Genomic DNA, 22,099 nt, shown 5'->3' with positions numbered 1-22,099 from the left:
ACCTTAATCTAAGTCTCCCCAGTTGGCACGTTCTTCCACTAGTGCACCTCCCCGTGAGGTACACCTAGAAGATTACCTACGCGCCTCAGACTGTCCCTGACTAGACCCCCCTTGCTCTGGGCACACTTGCCAAGGCTTTGCTGGACCACTGGACAACTGGACCAGTCGTATCCCACACGCTGGACACCAATCAATGTGACAAACCCAGACCTACTGGGATATGTCACACAGTTTACACTAAGCTGCCACCAACCATTCCCTTTAAGAAGTCACACAGACCAGGGATGGATTTTTAAACAATAAAAGAATAAGGTTTATTTAAATACACACAGGGAAAAATAAAACAATCAGGTGAATCAGATAAAGTAACGTGGCTTAGTTTCACTCACACACACACACAGTTTGGTTCACTCAGAACCTTAACTTAAAGCACAGACCCTGAACCTATCAGTTCTGGCTAACCAACAGACACCTGAACCTATCAGGTTGGTACTCTGACACACAGTAGTACCCTGTCTGACACACAGACTCCCACAACAGCTTCTTCTTCCCAGCTGCTGCTTCGTCACAACCCAGTGTCTCTCTGCATCTCTCCTAACTCTCCACACAGGCATCACATATTTATACAGTACAGCCCCTCCTCCTGATGTCCCGCCTTCCACTCCCCATAGGATGGAACTTTCCCTCCAAACCCATGACAGACAGGTAACATCAGTGCTGTATGTAACAGTCCCCTCTTTTGTTAAGAGGCCCACGGGAATAATGGATTTCTCCGTTAATATTTTGCACAACCTTGGTGGCAGGAGATCAGCGAACCAGGGAAGGGGGAAGGCCAGGAAGGGTGGCCATTAGGGGATAGTGGGATTTGTAGTCTAAAAGTAACCTTTCTTAATTGCAATTAGCATGGGAATGAAGTCTTGATCCAAATTGTAATCGCCATCCAACGATGGACACGCCTTGGTGACGGAGTAGCTCCTGTAAGTCAGGAAAGAAAGACTCGTGTACCGTGCCTTGAACGCACTCGAGAAAAGGCAGGATGGAACTCTTGACTGCTGTAATGCTTTCTATGTGGGGCTACCCAAAGGGCTGATACGGAACGTCAGCAGGTCCAGAACATGGCGGCCAGGCTCCTAAGTGGAGTCAATAGATTCCAACATATTTATCCGATTCTGGCTGCTCTACACTGGTTACTTGTTTGTAACCCACACATCTCAGGCAGGACGGTTGAGGATGCTGACCCCAAAGACAGAAAACAAGAAAGCGGGTCTTTTTGGTGGTCGCTCCTCAGCTGTGCAATGAACCACCACCTACCTGGCCCTTTTAAGAAGCAACTAAAAATTTGGTGATTCCAGCAGGGCTTTCGATTCATGTCAGCTACAGAACCCCGTGAATTTGGAGCTAAGAGCTGGTAAATGAGATGGATTATCACCATTTTGAATGTGTAGGTTTTTAGCATGGATTCTCTTAAGGGTTTTTAAAGATTTTTTTCAACATGGCCGTAATCTGTCACACTTGATTTCATAATTGAGTTGTACTCTATGACTTCGTTTGTGTTACTTTTCTCTTTTGAACTGTCCCCAGAGTGGTCACAGGCCTGACGGATGGTATATTATAAATCAAACAAATGAATAATCATAATATAAATCCAATTCAACACACTCCATTCTCGAGCTTTCCAGCTCTTGCATCCTTTAACTGAAGGATTAAGCCCCCTCCATACCTCAGTGGGTTCCAGGCCTGAAGCAGCCCCACTCACCTGCTCTTCCCGCACCCGATTCTCTTGCTGCCATGTCAGGAAGTCTTCGGCAAGGACCACCGCTTGGGTGCAGGTCTGGGGACTGCAATCCTGAACCCAGCTCTGCATTTCTGGGGGTAAGACAGCCAGGAACTGCTCCAGGATCACCAGCTCCAGGATCTGTTCCTTGGTGTGCCTCTCGGGCTTCAGCCACTGGTGGCATAGCCTCCGGAGATGCCGACAGGCTTCACGGGGTCCTTCAGCTTCCTGGTAGCCAAAGCACCGGAAAAGGCGGCATTCGTCATGCAGGTTGCTGGCCTCTTGGCGGAGCATCAACCTCTTGGCTTCCTGGCTGTCTAGCTTCCCTCGGTCTAGAGGTCTCCTCTCACCCTGGTGGACGTCCTCCCTCGGTCTGGACGGCAGATAGAAAACCCTCTCGCCTCTAGACCGGTGGCTAGAATTGGCTCTCCCTTCAGAGGGGGTCAGGGAAGGGTGGGGACGGCTCCTCGGGAGGGGCCCCGAGAGCTGCGAGCCTCCGCCTTCGGTGTGAGGGGGCTCCAGAGCCTTGAGGAACTCCTGAAGCTGAGACTCCCATCGCTGCTGCAGCCCCTTCCGAGGCTCTCGGGTCACTTCCTCCGGGACAGCTTTCCCCCCAAAATCCCGGAGGTTCTCCCCATGAATGGCATGGGTCTCTCTTCTTCCGCCCTTCTCTGGATCAGGCCTCATGGAGTTCAGTCCTCTCATCCCCTTTTCTTGCTCAGCCTTCAAAAGGCCAGGAGACGATCCATCTTGGAGCTCAGCCTCCATTTTATGCTCACAGCCCCCAAAAAGCTTGAAGGCCTCCGTTAGCTGTGGCTGGCTCCGCCAATGCCTACGTATCCAAAGTGGAGGGGGAAAGGGGGTGCTAGTGATAGCTGTGGTGGTAAAAAAAAACAACAAAAAAAACAAGAACTATCACTCCTTGAAACAGACCGTCAGCTGGAAGCAGAGGGAACCCTAAAGTGAGGTGTTGTTATATGCTGTCAACTCACCTCCCACCCAGGGTGACCCTACAAAGCAGCCATCTCCAAAATGACCTGTTCCCATAGACCTGCTCAGCTGTTGCAGACTCAAGCCTGTGGCTTCCTTTAGAAAGTCAGTGCCCCTTGTACAGTGGTGCCTCGCATAGCGACGATAATCCGTGCAGCAAAAATAGCTGCAAAGCGATTTCGTCGCTATGCAATTTTTAAAAGCCCATAGGAATGCATTGAAACCCCTTCAATGCGTTCCTATGGGCTAAAAACTCACCTTAAAGCGAAAATCCTCCATACAGCGGCCATTTTCGCTGCCCGGTATGCGAGGAATCCGTCCCCAAATACAGTGGGCGGCCATTTTTTTTACCCGGTGGCCATTTTAGAACCACTGATCAGCTGTTGGGAAATAATCGCTATGCGATGATCGGTAAGCGAAGCAGGGTATCGATAATCGCAAAGCGATTTTTCTCATAGGGAACATCGCAAATTCTTCATCGCTATGCAATTTCGTCGTTAAACGGGCCGCCCGTTAAGCGAGGCACCACTGTATTTGGTCCTCCTCTTTCCCTGATGCCTTCCACCTTCCCCAGAATTATATTTTTTTCCAGAGAATCCTGCCTTCTCACAATGCGTCCCAAGGAGGACTACCTCCGTTTCAACACATTTGTCTCCAGAGAGAGTTCAGTTGATCTAGAGAGGCAGAGCTTGAGAAAGTTTCTTGTCTGGACTCCAGCTGCCAGAATACAACAGCCAGCTGAGTATTTCTGGGAGTTGTAGTCAAAAGAATTAACTTTTCCAAACTCTGGGCCGCCCAGTCATTCTTCTTTTAAGTGGCCACTTAAACCCAAAAAGCCTTACCAAAAAGGAAGGCAAAAGAGTTCACTCAGCAGCACTACATTGCCTGTTCTTATTATGTAACCATGAACCTTTAGGGATGATGTCATTAATTTTAAGAATTATAATGCCTCTCGCTCAAGCAGAGGAGACAGCAGCTGGGTGCCCTACCTGCCTGCCAAGGCCACTACTATCCAGGTGCTGTTCACTATGGAGAGGAATTTGCAAGATGCCCAAGCATTCACCTCTTTATGGATCTCCATGACTAAATCAGAACCGGAACTGGGCAGCTTTTGAAATGGAAGATGTCTTTGAAATATCCTCCCTAAAAGAGGCCACGTGGCATCTCATCCTCACCCTGTGATTATATAACGTATCTGCCTACCCCGGTATCGCTCTCTCTTTTTTTTTCTGGAAGATCTCATTTTTTAATATAGATAAAAATGGGACGTCCAATGGGATATAATAGGGTGACAGACCAGGACTCAGAAGACATGGGTTTGAATCCCTCCCTGGTCAGCTACAGAAACTCACTGAAGGGGTAGAACTGGCAAAACCACTCTTAAATATCTCACTTACCTTGAAAACCCTGTTTAGGGTCATTATAAATCACCAAACCAGCGAATCATGAAGTTGGAAGGGGCCTATAAGACCACTGAGTCCAACCCCCTGCTAAATATAGAAATACAAATCAAAGCAGATTTGCCAGGTGGTTGTCTAAATTTCTCTTGAATACCTCCAGTGTTGGAGCGCTCACCACCTCTCGAGGTCATGAGTTCCATTCTCCTACTACTCTAAAAGTTAGGAAGTTTTTCCTGATATTCAATTGAAATTGGGCTTCCTGCAACTTGAGCCTATTATGTGTCCGTCAACCTGGGATGTTTGACAAAAGATCCTGCCCCTCCTCTGTGTGACTTGAACAGTGATCTCCTCTCTCCCCTCCGGCTTCTTTTTTTGCATGGCTAAACATGTCCAGTTCTTTCAGTCTCTTCAGTCGGTTTTTATTTGAGAGCACATAATATACTCATAGATACAGATGGAAATAGATAGATAGATAGATAGATAGATAGATAGATAGATAGATAGATAGATAGATAGATAGATAGATAGATAGATAGATAGATAGATAGATAGATAGATAGATAGATAGATAGATAGATAGATAGATAGGGTGCATTAATAGTACACTGACTATCTGGGTAAGTTAGGCATCTCTTGGTTTACTTGTCAAAGTCACTACATGAAGTTTTTCAAAAGCAAGGAAGTGAAACATGATCACCTGCAATCACCCACAGTAGCTGTTAAAAGCACAGGAGCAGGGGGTTAGCTGAAAAGTTGGCAATTCCTAGCCCTGGCCAAAAGGGACCCATTTCTGCTTTGGGTTTCCCACCCACTTTGGTACCTCCCTCTCTCAAGGGAGCTTGAGAGAGGATTCCCCACCCACCCACCCCACCGCAGGATTGGGCCCTTCCCTCCTTCATTACCACCAACACCACGCACTTTTTTTCACTCACCTCGTTTTTCCTCCAACTAAGCCTGGTAGGTTTTATTTCCCCCCTTAAACCAAAGCCTGGGAAATTCAAAGGCCACTTTCCCACGGTGGGCGGAGCCGGAAGTGGCATCCACTGTTTACATCCCGCCCTCTCGCCACAAGATCCGGGCCCCTCTAGGAAAAGGGAAGGGGAAGGCTTGTTCCCTTTAACCCCTTCCAAAGCCCGCCCATAATTGTTGCACAGGGGTAGGTTTGGGTTCACAGTTAAATCACAATTAAGGTCGACGTATTGTAAATTAGTTAGCTGGGCCTGGCTAGTTTTAAGTTAACAATCATAATCGCCAATTTATGGCGACCTTTTTCAGGGCTATCCAGGTAGGAAATGCTCAGAAATGGTCTATCATGCGCTTTTTCTGGAGGTGCCTTGGGACTGTGCACTCATTCATTCATTCATTCATTCATTTATATCCCGCCCATCTGATCAAATAACCACTTTGGGCAGCTAACAACACTTAAACTAAAACAATTAAATATAACATCAATATATAACATCAATGATCAATTGTTCAAAATGGAATGAAAAAAGAAAAAAAAACATACTGTAAATCAAATAGTGGCTGGAGGGAAGGCCTGCAGTTTGCTCAAGGCTACACAAGCTGGCTCCAGTCACAGGAGACACAGTGGGGAATCCCTCTCTCAAGCTCTGGCTCAAAATCACTGAGCTATTCAGCCAGCATTTTAAACAAAATTTAGTAGTTGCTAACAAGAGTCTCCCCCTTGAATGGCCACAAAAACTTAGGTAAGGGGATGCCAGGAAAGTGAAAAAGAAATCTAGATTCTGTAATAAGTCAGTAGTTTTTCCTGATATACTCTAACTACTCAAGTCTAGATTCCACCAAAGGCAGAATGGTCAAATGAAACTATTGATACGACGGTTGGCTGGCTAGTTCAGTGGTTTAGGTATTCCTGTTTCATTACAGAAACAGCGGCGTCTACATTGGTTTGGGCATGTCATGAGAATGGCTGATGGTCGGATCCCAAAGGATCTCCTGTATGGAGAATCAGTGCAGGGAAATCGCCCCAAAGGGAGACCACAGCTGCGATACAAAGATATCTGCAAGTGGGATCGGAAAGCCTTAGGAATGGACCTCAACAGATGGGAAACCCTGACATTGGAGCGTACAGCCTGGAGGCAGGCGGTGCATCACGGCCTCTCCCAATTTGAAGAGACCCTTGTCCAGCAGGCCGAGGCAAAGAGGCAGTCCCAAAACCAGCACAATCAGGGAGCTGGACAGGGGACAGACTGTATTTGTCTTCAGTGTGGAAGAGACTGTCACTCTCGAATTCGCCTCCTTGGCCACACTAGATGCTGTTCCAAATCCTCTATTCAGAGTGTGATGCCTTCTACCAGATTCTCCATGGTGCCTACAGGGAGAACAGCCAGCCTGGGTGGCCTTGGGTAAGCTGCCCAGTCCCAAGGCTCCCCCTAGAAGAAGGGAAGGGTAAATCACTTCTGAATATTTTCTATTTGGAAAAACCTGAAAAGGGTCACTGTAAGCCAGAATTAACTTGATGTCACATGATCATTATTAATGGCAATGGAGGCAGTATTAGTGGAAGGGGACACCGGAGAGGACCCTTCATAGACTACAGCACTGGCACCCAAACTAACTCTTATGAGTATGGCATACTCATTCTGAATGCCTTACATTTTGAAAATGCTATCACTGAAACAATGTAAAATGAAAAAAGATAGTGTTGAAAATTCAGACTCCTGGGTCAGAAGGCATTTCAGTCAGCTACTGGAGAAGGACTAAAGATTTGTGTACCATTGTTTTTCACGAGGCAACGGGGCTCAGCTATTGATAAGCACAGAGGCAAAAGGAAAAATTGATGCTACATGATGCATATTATTATTTTAAAGTAAGTACTCTTTAAGTAATTAGGATATGTTTCCTTTTTTCAAGGCTAATCTTGGTTGAGTATTGTTTGAATGGTTTTTGATGATGTGTTGTGTGCCATTAAGTCACGTTCAACCTACGGCAATTCCATGAATGAGCAATCTCCAAAATGTCCTCTTATCTATAGCCCTGCTCAGCTCTTTTATACTAAAACCTGTGGTTTCTTTACGGAGTCAATTCATCTCACATTAAGTCTTCCTCTTTTCCTCCTGTCATCCACATTTCCCAACACGATTGTCTTTTCCAGAGAATCCTGCCTTTTCATGATGTGCCCAAAACAGGACAGCCTTGGCTTCCACATTTTTGCCTCCAGAGAGAGTTCAAGCTTGTTTGGAAATAGGATCAACTTGTTTGTCTTTCTGGCAATCCAAAATATATTCCCCAAACTCTCCTGATGATGCATTACTGTATTACAAGGGCTTATTTCAAGTTTTTCTTTTGCAGTTAAATGATCTGGTTTCTTACTAAATAGTTCCACATTTTCCCCCATGTGCGTATGATGTAACGGTCGGAACTAGCATTTTTATCCTGGAAACAAGGTTATTTCTTTCCCCTTGAGGTTTGTTCCAGGAGTGGCCCTTTCTGTGCATCTTGTACATTTGATTTCTGTGCTAGGACAGCCTCTCTCTCAACAGGCCGTGAGGCAACCCCTTGGGGGCAGCAGGCACCCAGCGGTAAGCAATGGCCACCTCCTAGTTTTTCCTCATACACTCTGGACACTTGGAGGGCCTGTAACCCATCTTGAGGGCTCCAACATCTCCTTCGGCTTCTCGTTGGAGGGGAAAGGATTAAACTGCACATTTGGGGCATGGACAAGGAAGAGAAAGCCATCTTGCCTGCCTCCTTAGGTAGTAAAATGTCAACAGGGTTGGCCCACGATATTTCCCTTTAATCCATATACTTCAATGACAGGCCTATCTCTGGCTTTTACACTGACCGTTTGGCCAATTCTAGTCCTGTGGTTCCCAGCCTTGGGTCCTCAGATGTTCTTGGATTCCCAGAAATCCTGCCCAGGGCAGCTTGTGGTGAAGCCTTCTGGGAATTGTAGTCCATGGCTGTTGGGGGGGAGAACCACAGCATGAAGTCCCACTTTCTTCCATCTTTTCCGATCCAAGAGCGCACCACTTTCAGTGCACATAAAATTTTTGGATTCTTTAAATTTCCGTCCCATCCTTCTCCCGCTGAGCTCACAGTTCAGCCTTTCCCGCTTGCTTTTATTTTCTCCTCCTTTGGCACAAAACACACATTACTGCCACTTTATCATCCAGCAAGCTTCATAGCGGAGTGGAGCTTCGAACCCAACCCACCTCTGTCTTTCTTTGACATTCAAACCACAACAGTAGCTAGAAGTGCTGAATCAGTAACAGCATAACAAGCAGAGGGAGACAGTAATCAGTTCCCGCTGGGACAATATTTATTTGTTGCATGTATATTCTCCTGTTCCTCTACCGTGAAGTTAATGCAGGGCTGCTGTTCCCCCTTCATCTTCTTTTGATCCTCATAGCGATAACTCTGCAAGGTGAACCAGCCTATACGTTTCATTGTTTTGCGGGTTGTTATGTGCTGTACACAATGCATAAGTTGCATTGTGGACAAGAAGCTACCTTTAGGATAGGATAAAGAGAGAGAATGGTTTCTTATAGGCAAAAGTGCCAGGCAAGGGTGCATTTTATCCTCTTGTCTGTTCAATCTGTACGCAGAATGCATCATACAGAAAGCTGGACTACCTTCAGATGAAAGAGGAGTGATAACTGGTTGAAGAAACATAAAGAATTTAAGATATGCTGATGACACCATCTTACTGGCAGAAAGCAGCAATGACTTGAATCAACTGTTAAGGAAAGTGAAAGAAAAAAAGTGGCAAAGCAGGTCTGCAGTTGAATATTAAGAAGACCAATATCATGACTGTGTCTTTGAGATTTCAGTTGAAATCCACAGTATACCATTTTGCTCTGCTGTACATGTGTACTGAGGTGGTTTTGCTGGTGTGGCATGGTTTCCCAAAGCATGGATTCTCTTTTGTGTAAGCCTAGAAGACTTCCCCACCGTCGGATTGGGCAACGCTGTCAGCCACATTACATCCATTGTCTTCCCCACAGGGCTGTTGTGAGGCTCGCCTACCTCATAGGGCTGCTGTGAGGATTGAATGGGGGTGGGGGGAAATCATGTATGTTCCTGTGCTCTCCCTTGGAGGAATAGCTGACTATTTAGAATACATCATTAAACAAAGTAATAAATCTAAAAAGACAAGAAGGATAAAGATATTTTCTCCATATTGTTGTTATGTGCTGTCAAGTCGCCTCCAATCGATGGTTGACCCTATGAAAGACCGATCTCCAAAGTGTCCCCTCATGTACTCTGTTCAGCTCCTGTAAACTCAAGCCCGTGGCTTCCTTGAGGGAGTCAGTCCATCTTGTATTTGGTCTTCCTCTTTTCCTGCTGCCTTCCACCTTTTCCAGCATGATTGTCTTTTCCAGAGAATCCTGCCTTCTTATTGTGTGCCCAAAGTAGGACAGCCTCAATTTCAAGATGTTTGCCTCCAGAGAGAGTTCAGACTTGATCTAGGACCCCCTTTCTGGCATTCCAGGGTATCCACAAAACTTTCCTCTAGCATCACGTTTCAAAAAAATAATTTTTCCCCTGTCATCTTTCTTTCCTGTTCAGCTTTCACACTTGCACATGGTGACCGGAAATAAAAGAGTGTGGATGATCTTTCTCTCAGTTTCCAGTGGCACAAACTTTACACTTGATGATCTTTTCAAATTTCTTCAATGCTGTCCTGATTCTGTCTTTGTTTGATTTCTTGGCTGCAGTCTCCATCTGAATTGATGGTTGAACCAAGGTATACAAAACCTTAGTTTAAATTTTACTGTCAACGCTAAATTGTGTGGTTCTTCTGTAGTCATGATATTGGTCTTCTTAATATTCAACTGCAGACCTGCTTTGCCACTTTTTTTCTTTCACTTTCCTTAACAGTTGATTCAAGTCATTGCTGCTTTCTGCCAGTAAGATGGTGTCATCAGCATATCTTAAATTCTTTATGTTTTTTCAAGCAATTATCACTCCTCTTTCATCTGAAGCTAGTCCAGCTTTCTGTATAATGCATTCTGCATACAGATTGAACAGACAAGAGGATAAAATGCACCCTTGCCTGGCACTTTTGCCTATAAGAAACCATTCTCTCTCTTTATCCTGTCCTAAAGGTAGCTTCTTGTCCACAATGCAACTTATGCATCAGGATAGTCAAATGCTGAAGTACACCCATGTCTTTCAGAACAACCCATAGTTCCTCCTGGTTTATACATTCAGTGGCTTTGCTGTGTTCTATAAGCTAAAGCATAAGCTGATCTTCTGAAGCTCTTTGGTGCTGTCCAGTACCCAGCAGATATTTGCAATGTGACCTCAAGTGTCTTTTCCTTCTCAAAATCCAGCTTGAACATTAGGCATTTCTTGCTCCATATAAAGTAAAAGCCTTTGTTGCAATACCTTGAGCATCAATTTGCTTGCATGCGAAATTAGAGCAATCATCCTAGAGTCATCCTTGGCATCTTCTTTCTTAGGGACTGAAATGTATATTGAATCTTTCCAGTCTGTGGGCCATTGTTTTATTTTTCCATATACTGTATCCTGACATTTTTGTTAGGATTTTGACAGATCCAGTATCTGTGGCTTGAAACAGTATTGGTATTTCATCTACCCCTGATAATTTATTCCTTCCGAGTGCTCTCAGAGCATCTTTCATTTCTCTTTCTGGAACTGCAGGTTGTTCAACATAGGCTTCCTCTTCAAAAGAGTGTGTCATCATTTTGTCACTTTGGTGTACTGCTATACTTGTGGGATATCGAATATTGCCTCCATGAGTGCCTGGAAAATTGCCTAGGCTTTTGTTTGCTAACTAGGAAATATCGCATTTTTCTTTGCAGGATTGATATCGCCAGCAGGGTGATTTGCAAATCCTCATTATAAAAGAACGAAAAGCAAAGTGTGCTGCTTATAGACCACGCCATAGTGCTTAAATTGTAACACTTTTCAGGGGTTCTAGATAGAGTGGTCTTAACTGACCAGATAGGCGGGATATTAAATAAATAAATAAATAAATAAATAAATAAATAAATAAATAAATAAATAAATAAATAAATAAATAAATAAATAAATAAATAAATAGGGAATAATCAGAAGTGGGGAGCATCCTGAGGCTGTGCCTGTTAGGGGGCAGTACAGCACATGAAATGGTTTCAGACATTTCCATGTTTCCCCTGTATCCACTGGGCTCCACAGCTGGAGACCTAAACCACTGAACTACACCCAAACATGTTTCTGCAGTCACAAGGGCTAGAAACTTACCATGCCCTGCACAAGGAGCATAAGTTCTGCAATGTAATAAAGTGACGGTACTGCTCTAGAGCCAGACCAATAATTCTGCACAGTTTTTCAATCAGTATTTCTGAATTTACCTCCCCACCAAGACAAAAGAGGACAAAATGCTGATGTAGTCAAGCTTGATACGGCCAGACTCTCTTGCCTAGAAGGAGACTCTCAAATTATTGATCAAAGCCTTGGAAAAGTTGCTTTTGGAACCACAGAAAACCCAGTTGGCACAGTCAGAGAGAGAGAGAGAGAGAGAGAGAGTAAAGCACATGAAATGGTTTACAGTGGGGTCTTGACTTGAGAACTTAATCCATATTGGAAGGCGGTTCTCAAGTCAAAAAGTTCGCAGGTCAAATCTGCATTTCCCATAGGAATGCATTGAAAACCATTTGATCCGTATCTGCTCTTTTCCGTCCATAGAAACTAATGGGAAGCTGCTATCCCGCCTTCGACCACTAGAGGGGGATATTTTGTTTCTTTTTTTCTTAGGTCAAGAAAGGTTCAGGGAAGGCAGGGAAAATACAGTCCAGGCAGGACAGTACCAGGCAGTCCGAAGACTGTCTCCCAATCCACTCTCTAAACGCTGGGAGGAGTGAGGAAACAGACAGGCACCCTTTTCACTGGCCAACAGTTAACTGAAAGTTCACATTTTGCACTTTCCCTGCCTCCCACGTGGGTTTTTTTAGTTCTTAACTCAAATCTAAGTATGTAAGTCAAGTCAATATTTTCCTATGAGAGTGGTTCTTAAGTCAAAATGTTCTTAACTCGAGCCGTTCTTAAGTCAAAACCCCACTGTATATATATGTGGTTCCACAAAAGCAACTTTTCCAAGGCTTTGATATATATGCACTAGCTAGGAGATTCAAGGAGGTGTAAAACAAGAAAAATAAAAAATGTCAAAGTCTTTGTTACTGGTAGAGCCCAGTGCTTCTGTGCTGTTCAAGGCTGCCCCTTTAGAACGCCTGCCTGTTCAAATAGAACTCTTAAACTAACTCATTGAGCTTTATTTTTAAAGGGTTAAATGAGAGGAGTCCAGAGTCCTAGATGGTCGTCGAGGGGAGGGAAGGAAGGATGTGCAAGCCACTTCCGGGTTGGGCTCTCCCTCGGAAATGCCATGAGTTGTAACAATTGACCAGCGAGACGGAGAGTGGCAGAGCGGCAGAGGTGGCAGGTAAGGCAGTAGGTACGTAACCCGGGGCTGCTCCCAGGCTGATTTCGGAGCTCCGAATCGGTGAGTGTGAACGTGCACACTAGTGCAAGGTGGTGGTAGTGGTTCCAAGGTGGGGGGGCGAGCAGTGGATTTGCAGGCAGGTATCCAGCCCATCCCCAGGCAGTGTAGTGCAATGGTTAGAAAGGGGAGGAAATGGCGATTTTTCCCCCTTGCCCTGCCTTCGGACCATTGTAAGACATTGACAGGGAGGAAAAAAAAAACAAAACACCGCCTTTTTGCATCAAATCAAAGGACTACCTTGTCCGGCATTCGGTTGCCACAGTAGCCGATGGCCGTCGGCCATCCTCATCCATTCGTGCCTGGTGTCCACAGCGATCCCAGTTTTTGAGGCTCACCATGGCAGAAGCAAAAAAACAAACAAAACAAAACACTTTTCTTTCCCCAAGAAAGACAGTCCTGCTATTCATGTTAAAACCCACGCATATTAAATATTCGTAGTAGTGGTGCTGTTGGGGAGTCCATGCAACCGAAGGAACAAACAAAAAAATGTAGAATTCCATTTATAGTTGAAAATCGTATTGATGTCCTGTTGAGTTTAAGCTGTTGCTGTTACGTGAAATGTGAGAGCAACGAATAAACCCCCAAACTGCAGTAGTATTACTGGGAATCAATGATACAATCACAGAATTGTAGAGGTGAGACTCTTCCCCCCCCCCCAAAAAAGGTGAAATATTTTGGTGTCCGTGGCTGAACATTATCAAAACGTAGTTCTCATCTCTTGCTGTAAAATACAATAGTGAGAAAATTTGTTTGTTTAAGAAATATACTGCCCAGTTAGTGAATTCACACTACTCTGTATGGTGCATAAGCAAGGAAAACTTCATTCTTATAATAATATAATCAAAATGGCACGATTACCTTCTCAAATGCAGTAATCCAGCGGACCCCATCCTCAGGCCTCCTGATGTTCTTGGACATCAACTCCCAGAAATCTTGGCCAGCAGGATTGGTGGTGAAGGCTTCTGGGAGTTGTAGTCCAAGAACATCTGGAGGCCCAATGTTGGGGACCACTGGTCTAGCACAGTGTTCTCCAACCTTGGGCCTCCAGATGTTGTTGGGCATCGACTCCCAGAAATCCTGGCCAGCAGAAGTGGTGGTGAAGGCTTCTGGGAGTTGTAGTCCAAGAACATCTGGAGGCCAAAGGTTGGGGACCACTGAAGTAATCTATGGGGGGAAAAACAGCCTAAAATCCAAATGTTAAAATTAACATCATTTGAGGGCATGATTACAGGTAGCTCAGTAGTTTAGGCACCTGGCTGTGGAGCCAGAAGTTGGGAGTTTGATTCCTCGCTTGTGCCTTCTTGACTCAAGCTGGACTCCATGATCTAAAGGGTCCCTTCCTGCTCTGCAGTTCTAAGATTCTAAAATGTTCTTAAGGGCTGCCATGTAGAATTCTGTATTGACTAATTTCTTGAACATTGGGAGGGATGAAACCTGGCAGACCTCAACTGGCATTCTGTTCCACAAAATGGGGACTGTTACCAAGAAAGCCCGACTCCTCCTTGCTGCCTTTCTAGCTTCCTTTGTTATTCTCACCTTTAGCTCGACCCATTTCGGTGTCACTTGCCTTTATGGATTTTGTTGCTATCAAGAAAGCACGTCAGCAAAATGAGTAGTTCCCAAATGAAAAGCTAGAATCGCACTTAGACCGTTTGAGGACCCTTGGTTGAGATCCACTAGTCTTAAGGGAAGCCAGTAAAGAGGGCAGGAGGAGCTTCCTTTCCCACATAATGGCTGTGCAAAAACACATCACCTTAGGTACCCCAAGGAAATATTTAGCCCTTCTTTGCCCTAACATGAATGGATCCGATCCCTTTTAAAAACAGTCTAAGCCACCGTGAATTACCCGGTTTAACTACAGACTGTGTGACAAAGAAGAGCTTGAAAGTAACAAGTTACAAGTAACCTAGTTACTTAGTACGGGTTACTTATAGGGTAACTTAATATAACTAATAGTTGTCTTTAGAACACCAATGTCACGTAGGTGTAATGCAGAACCATTATTTCAAAAAATTATTTTTGGAGTGGGGGGACATTTTAAAGCATTTTGGAGATATTTTGAGGGTAATATTTCAAGTGTTGTGCTCTTTTATTAGTCCTAAGTAGCAAAAGAAGTGTTCTTTTCTATGCTGTCCTCACTGCCACTCCCATCTTCATATCACTTGTACCAGGATATGAGCAGCACAATGAAATTAGCATGTATAATTCAGTGGCCAAAATCTTGTTGTGCAAGCTGCACCTATGGAAGGACGATAATTAGAGATGCGTCACCTGGATTTTTTGCACTCCAGTTCCCAGAATTCCCCCAGAATTCCCCAGGCAGAAATCTGGGAGTTCCACCCCACATCTAGGTACCTTTGGGCACCTAGAATAGAGCCTGTGCTGGAGGCTTGATGCCCATCTCAAGCCTACGTTCTGTTGTTAATATACAAAAATAAAAGGTGCTGCAGTGCTTTCTGGAAGCTGTAGTTCTTCAGGAGGTGCCTTCCATGCAGTCTAAAGGACAGTGAATCTATGACTACCAGGAAGTACCATGGCATCTTTCTTTTTTTGTGTATTGACAAGAAGTAGGACTGAGAATAGGCACAGAGCTTCCAAGATAGACCGTGCTCCAGGTGATTGAAATATAGGTCTCTTATGGGTTGAAAGACTTAGTCTTTCTGTCCTGCACCTTTTCTGATTTGTGGAAATCTGTTTAGTTGCTTGAGAGCTGTGGGACAGGAGGAGGCAATCTTTAATTAGTAAAAAAAAATCTTGCCCTGCCTGTGACATCATCACCTTTCCACAAGATTTTGGTCACCGTTTCACAGTAAGCAAAGCACAGTAAAGGATTGTTGATAAATAATCTCATAACTGGAGCCCATTATTATGTGTCCTGCACTCTGGGATGATCAAGAGCAGATATTCTAGGATTGTTTAGTCAATTAAATAATCTGTTATTTAATTATTTAATTGAGTAATACAGTTAAATTTAATTCTTATTTAGTGATAACAATTTTTTTCAGTTACGTTGGGTGGGGTGTCTTATATTTGCGAATATAATAGAAGCCCGTGGTCTCCTTTTGAATGAATTGATTGCATTTTACATCTGTTTATAGAGTGATGCAAGCATTTGTCCTAAATGTGATTCCTGTTTCTCCTCCAACTGAGAGAAACCCATGCGATTGTTATGTGCTTGCTCTGGCAGGTCATCAGACAAAAGGACTGGAGAGAGAAAGATCAGGTGGAACATTGCAGAGAGGTGGAAGCGAGCCAGCGTTGTAGAGGAGGAAGCAAACCAATGGCCACCCTCGGTAGCGATTCAGAAGAAGGTTCTGAGAGGCAACCAGAGGATCACCCAAGCGAAACCCGGGTCCAGTTCATTAATTCCTCGGGAGGGTATGTCGAGACTGATGAGTACTTGGCCGAGCAAGGTATCATCAAGACCGAAGTCGAAGACGATGGATTTGAAAGCGCGCAAACTTTTGGATGGACCCCCGTTATCGTGTCGGGTCCAAGGAAGGTTACAGGCGAGAAGCCCCACAAGTGCTCGGTGTGTGGGAAGACCATCTCCACCAAAGCCAAACTCGTTATCCACGAGAGGACCCACACGGGTGAGAAGCCGTTCGCCTGCTCGTACTGCGGGAAGCGTTTCAATCAGCAGGCGCACCTGAACGGCCACCAAAGAACCCACACGGGCGAGAGACCCTACAAATGCCTCGACTGTGGGCGGAGCTTCAGCGATGGGACGTCCTTCAAACGACACCAGCGGATCCACACGGGAGAGAAGCCCTACGAGTGCGCGGATTGCGGGCGGTGCTTCCGAGACACGACGGGCATCAAGCGGCACATGATCGCCCACATGGCCAAGAAGCCCCACAAATGTGAAGACTGCGGGAAAAGCTTTCTCCATCGCTCGGAGCTGCTGAAGCATGAGAAGAGGCACCCCAGGGAGAAACCCTACGGGTGTTCCGTCTGTACGCAGAGCTTCAGTAAACCGCTGTACCTGTTCCGGCATGGGATAACCCATGTCCGAGAACAGCGAGAGCATCAGCAGCACAAAAAGAGCCTCGGTTCGGAAGCTGAAGGCGTCGCGCACGGGGCTCTCCATGCCTCGGACGACCCAGAAGATGGCCGGCGCCGGGTGGCAAAATGCGCCTTGCGCCTGGAAGGGGACAGGACCTTTCGGTGCTCAGAATGCGGGAAAAGCTTCAGCCAACAAACCAACCTGGTTGTCCACTGGCGAACCCACACGGGAGAGAAACCCTACAAATGCCCGGATTGCGAGAAAACGTTTGGCGACCGGACCTCGTTGAGGAGGCACAAGAGGATCCACACCGGAGAGCGGCCCTATCAGTGTTCAGATTGCGGCAAGCGCTTCAACGACAGCACATCCTGCAAGAGGCACAGGACGACCCACACAGGTGAGAAGCCCCATAAGTGCAAAGATTGCGGGAAGAGCTTCATGTATCAAATCCAGCTGAATAAACACGAAAGAAGCCATGCTGGGGGGAAGCTCTAGAGGAGATCCAAGCTGTGGATCAGTTTCTGCTCAAGGCCCATTCCTCTCACCTCTTGGAGAAGGAATTCCCAGAACAGGGGGAAAAAAATAACAGATGGAGCTGTCTCCGGAGCAGCAGCAGAAGAAGATAACGCTGCACCATATTTGGAAGCTTTTGAAAGAAACCCTGCAATTTTGTATACTTCCCCCCCCTCAAAGCCATCAGCCACCACATCTTGTGGTTGTGAGTTCCGCAGGCTAATAACATGCGGCACAAAGACATTTCCTCCCTCTCTCTCATCCTCTCTAAATCTACAGAACAATAATTTCTTTGAGTGACTTGGCGTGCTAGTTTTATGACACGGAAAGAAAAAAAAACATTTGTCTACTTTGTCCATACCGTGCATCATGCGTTTTCTACCACATCCCCTTGCTTAGTTTTCCCCCAGTGCTTTAGCCTTTCCTTGGGGTGGGGTGGGGGGGCTGGGGATGTTGCAATTCCTGAGAGAATTCTGGTTTCTCTTTACTGTCCTGAACCCACCCTGATCATGATGGTAATTTATAGCAGAGCTCAGCCTGGGTTCCTTATGCTTGAAGATACGCTGACGAAGGTATTAGTTAACGGTCTGTCCACTCTCCCTGCTTCTTGTAGGCAAAGATCAACCTGTGAGTTCTGTAAGGAAAAAAAAAAGTAAAATAAAGATTTCATTTCAAAAAAGGGCAGTGCATAATGGAATGTTTTTCCCCAGGCCGTAGGAGATTTATGTACACAGCAGAATGGAGTGGTAGAAACCTTATTATATATGGAACCCGTAGTCCTCCGGAATGTTGATTTTTATGCCCACAAGCCACTCGGGCTGAAGCCAGTGAGAGCTATTTCAGGGTTACAGAACACCAAATATGTAGGAACACAGTTAAAAAAAAAACAATTTCTGGTGGTAACTTTCTTTGTTTTTATATTTATTTATATTTTTGTTTTGTTTTGTTTAGATTTTTTTTTATTCCTACTGCCACTTCAGTTTTTCTAATGGCTCAAACGCTCATTCCGTCAATTTTTGATATTCTGGCTGTGAATGTCATTGGAACTGCCAGATAGCTCAGTGGTTTAGGCTTCTGGCTGTGGAGCTAGAGGTTGGAAGTTCAATTCCCCACCGGGCCTTCTTGACAAGGGCCAGACTTGATGATCCATAGGGTTCCTTCCAGCTCTGCAGTTCTAAAGTTATTATTATTATTCTAAGGTTATCACCAGTGCCGTGAAAAATCAAACAGCCCAATTAGGACTGAACGTGCTCAACTCAGATGTGTTGGCAGATTGTTTTTAGGGGGTGGGCAGAGCCTGTAAAAATTACTTTTTCCAGATTCCCAGCATCTAATAGCTATGCTGGCTGAGGAATTGTGGGAATTGTAATTTTAGAAGAAGCGCACATCCCACACTCTGGGATATGGGACTGTAAAGTTAACGTGGAAAGAACAGAATGGAGTTCTGAAAAGGGGCGTGGCTGGCAGACAGGTACTGAAGCGTTTTGTACTGCAACATTTTGTGGCTGATCTCACTTAGAATCCCTGACAAAGCAGTGACTTTTGTGAGCTGAGGAGGTTTCTGGGTGGAGGAGGGATCTGAATCTGGTTCCTGCTATTTCTCGGGAATATATTTATTTATTTATTTATTCTATTTATATGTCGCCTATCTAGTCTTGCCACCACTCTAGGCGGCTGAAAGTTTCGACGTTTGATACATTCAGGACGTTTGATACCTTCAGGATCTTAAGAACCTAAGCTTTTGTTTTAAGAAAGCATTTCTAGCCTTTATGGCTGCAGAAAGTATGCCTTGAAAAATGTAGGACTAGGCTTGGAGCCACAAGAAGTCTCCCCACCCCTAGGAAAAAAACCAGTGTCCCCCATTTTTTTGGGGGGGGGATAAAAAGTAAATTGCAAATGAGCATCCACCCTGGAACAGCATTTAAACGACCCCCAAAGATCCATTCTCAACAACAATGGTGTGTGTATTTGTGTGTCTAGTCATGTCCAGGTTCATTATATCTGTTTTTGTTGTGTTTTTTGGGTGGGGGAGTGTCTGTGGTTCCTGGAGACTCTTGAGGGACAGAAGATCGGCCTCTGGACCCACCAAAAACACTCCACTTTGATATAAACCATGCCTGTTGAGCTTTCAGAAGACTGGAAGGTGGTTAAAATGGAATTAAGGTGGGCTGGGGAGGCGGAATCGTTTCCATGCCATTGGCAGCAAAATTAGAATTATGCAAAGCAGTATGGAGAAGAAAAAGGTGTCCCACAAGGAGTTAAAGCAGGGGGTCATAGCTTGCTTTTCGCCAGGGGTTGCCAGGTTCCCTCCCGGCCTCACCCACAGCGAGCAAGGGATGAACGGGTGTAGAATTCCCGGGCAGAAAAGGCTCGTCTGAATGCAGCCGGAGACACGTATCCCTAGCGATCGCTGCTGATCTCAGAAAAAAAAAAGCCAAAACACGGTTTCCGGGGATTTCTAGTCCTTGGGGATGGGGTGGGGTTTTAAAGTTTCCAAAACCAAAAAAGAATGACAGCTCTTTATGACCTCACTGGTTACAAGTCTTCGCCCACCTATGTTTGTAGTAATTAGTTTAAATGTTCACTTTGCTTATGTTTGCGTTATTTGTTGTTGCCACTACGGTCAACCGCCCATCATTCAATCAAATCAGTCAGTCCATCAAAGAAATCATCTACCCGCTCAGGGAAGTCTCCCTGTAGTTGGTTGAAGGGGTTTGCAGTCCCCCAAACCTTGCAGAGCCAATAAAATATAGTGATTTTTAAAGTATCCCTTACTACTATTCTGCATTTGCTGCAACAGATAAAAATGGCTCCTCCATACATCCGACCCCTCCTGGCCCCTTGGACATCCAGAACCAACCTAGGAAAGCTCTTATGTTGGGCAGAACAGTACCAGTTGAATTCCTGCCTGCCTGCATTACAGCTACAGTACTCGGATACTAAAAGAAGCAAACAGCAGCGGTGTGACAAAGTGAATCCTTTCCCCTTTGGTTGGAGAAAGGGTTAAGATACATGGCGCGTGTATTCCTAGAGAGGCCCGGAGAAGGGAATGGGGGAGTCGCTTCCGGTTTTGCTCCAAAATGCAGGGTCAAGAGCATGCCTTTGAATTGCAGTGGAAGAAAAGCAGGGAAGCCCTCTTTTGAAAGGTTAATTGACGAGTGTGAAAATGCGTGCAATTGCACGGGTAGGAATCCCTTGGAAAGTGAGAAATGGGGTTGCAGCCAGACATCCAGCCCTCCCAAGGCAGTGGGTTGCAATGGTTAGAGACACTGCTGGGGAGGTTGTGGGGATGGGTGAATAATTTTATGAAGGTCTCAAGGGGAGGAATGTTGGAAAGTGTGTGCATCTGTGCTGTCCCACACTGGACTGTGTGTGGGTCCTGTTTGCTCATTTCCTAAAAAATACTTCACAAAAATCTGTTACTACCATGTGCTGTAGCGGAGTGACAGACTAAGATTGAAGAGGCCTGGGTTCGAATCTCCACTCAACCTTAGAAACTCATTGAGAGTGTGGAACTGGTAAAACTACTCCTTAAATATCTAATTTACCTTGAAAGCCCTGTCAGGGCTGGTTCCGACTTGACAGTACGCAACAGCAAAATCTATTGCTGGTCCCAATTTGCGTGCGGCTAGTTCTGTGACGTGCTACTTCTCCCTCTGGACTATACCAGTTCAGACTGGAGGGAGGTTCTCACATGAAAGACTGCTTCTCCATAAGAATAAATCCCTGAATATAGAAAATCTGTCTACCAGGCAGCTAGAGGTCAGCCTTATCCATGAGATTTCTGTTTCATTGATGCTGAATGAATTGTTAACGCTTAGGCAAAATCCCACAGAATCATTATGTCTGTTGTAGCAGAGGCTACATATACTGTATAGAGAGACGTACCACATCAAAGAGAACCAGCCACCTGTCTGAATTCCCTGTAATAAATATATAATAATACCGTGCCGACAAGTTGATTCTGACTTACGGTGATCTTTTCTAGTTTTCCTAGATAGAAGGTGGTTTTACCATTCCCTTCTTTTGGGGGGGATGCTCTGGGACTGTGCAGTTTCCTCAAGGTCACGCAAGGCTGGTCCTTCTTCCAGAAGGCCCAGTGGGGAATTGAACTTCCAACCTCTGGCTCTGCAGCCAGAGGCCTAAACTATTGAGCTATTCAACGAGTTTTGAATTCCCTAGAGACCAGCGGTTCCCAACCTTGGGTATCCCAGGTGGCCTTCGACTGCAGCTCCCAGAAGCCTTCACACAAGCTGTGCTGGCTGGGATTCTGAGAGTTGCTGTTCATCACTGGGGAATTTACTTAATGGTGCATAACAACACCAAACCCCTTCATGAGAAGAGTATTTCAGGAATGGATTGATTTTTGAAAGAGAAGCTTCCTGTCCCGATTATGGGCTTTTCCTGTTGTAACTCTGAAGGAAAATGGCCCCCCGAGCCTGGATGTCTCTGAGCCCTGGGTGTCCTGGCGGGGATTTACATAGGTCACGGACTGATGCCAGAGAAGCTTGATTTGGGAGGGCCTGACCCCTAAGAAAAGACTGGGAAAAAGTCCTCAGAGCATTCCAGGTGAGACAGCTCAGGAATTCCTGGAAAGAAGCGCACTGGAGCAAGGCAGAAGGACACTGAAGGAGGAATCGCAACCAGCCTGGGAAACCCAGGAGCAGGAGTTCCTGAAGACCACGCAGGGGACATCCCAAAGAGGAGGGCTCTTGTCCAACAGATCAAGGCTTTTATGCCCCACTTTGAGGGAGCTTTGAGGGTGGAACCGGGTGGAAGAGTTCTTGCCCTGGGAACAGGTTAAGAATAAGAGGCCAGAAGAGCAGCTGAAGGTGAGTGAGGGTCGTCTTGGTCTGTGTCACACGTGTTGAGAATTCCGTTCATCCTGGAGTAACATGGCAGTAGGTTCACTGTTATGCAGTGAGGTGAGCAGGATACCCATAGAA

The 22,099-nt window shown here is 45.4% G+C and overlaps 2 protein-coding genes across 4 annotated transcripts in view; one reads left to right on the top strand and one right to left on the bottom strand.

The window, feature by feature from the left end:
• LOC110070373 (uncharacterized) overlaps positions 1-11,312 on the bottom strand; it is a 30,892-nt gene extending 19,580 nt beyond the window's left edge. Inside the window, exons 1-2 of the mRNA XM_020778049.3 lie at positions 5,097-11,312; positions 1,757-2,649 (exon numbers count right to left, since the gene is read on the bottom strand). Of these exons, the coding sequence (XP_020633708.3) occupies positions 1,757-2,542 (786 nt within the window). The 5' untranslated portion in view covers positions 2,543-2,649; positions 5,097-11,312. The remainder of the gene's footprint in view (positions 1-1,756; positions 2,650-5,096) is intronic.
• A 1,124-nt stretch (positions 11,313-12,436) lies between these two features.
• LOC110070726 (uncharacterized) lies at positions 12,437-17,832 on the top strand. Of its 3 annotated transcripts, none has more exons than XM_020778440.3 (2): positions 12,437-12,574; positions 15,822-17,832. In XM_020778440.3, exon 2 carries the CDS (start codon positions 15,915-15,917, stop codon positions 17,133-17,135), a length of 1,221 nt encoding a protein of 406 aa, XP_020634099.2. In that variant the 5' UTR covers positions 12,437-12,574; positions 15,822-15,914; the 3' UTR covers positions 17,136-17,832. The 3 variants fall into 3 exon arrangements, with proteins under 3 accessions (XP_020634099.2, XP_020634100.2, XP_020634098.2); XM_020778441.3 differs by having other exon boundaries at positions 12,445-12,586; XM_020778439.3 differs by having other exon boundaries at positions 12,478-12,634.
• The last annotated feature ends 4,267 nt before the right edge of the window (positions 17,833-22,099 follow it).

This window comes from Pogona vitticeps, chromosome 2, assembly GCF_051106095.1.
Source record: "Pogona vitticeps strain Pit_001003342236 chromosome 2, PviZW2.1, whole genome shotgun sequence".
NCBI lineage: Eukaryota > Metazoa > Chordata > Lepidosauria > Squamata > Agamidae > Pogona > Pogona vitticeps.
Note: the sequence above shows the minus strand (reverse complement) of the source record. Positions and strands in the feature narration are given on the sequence as shown.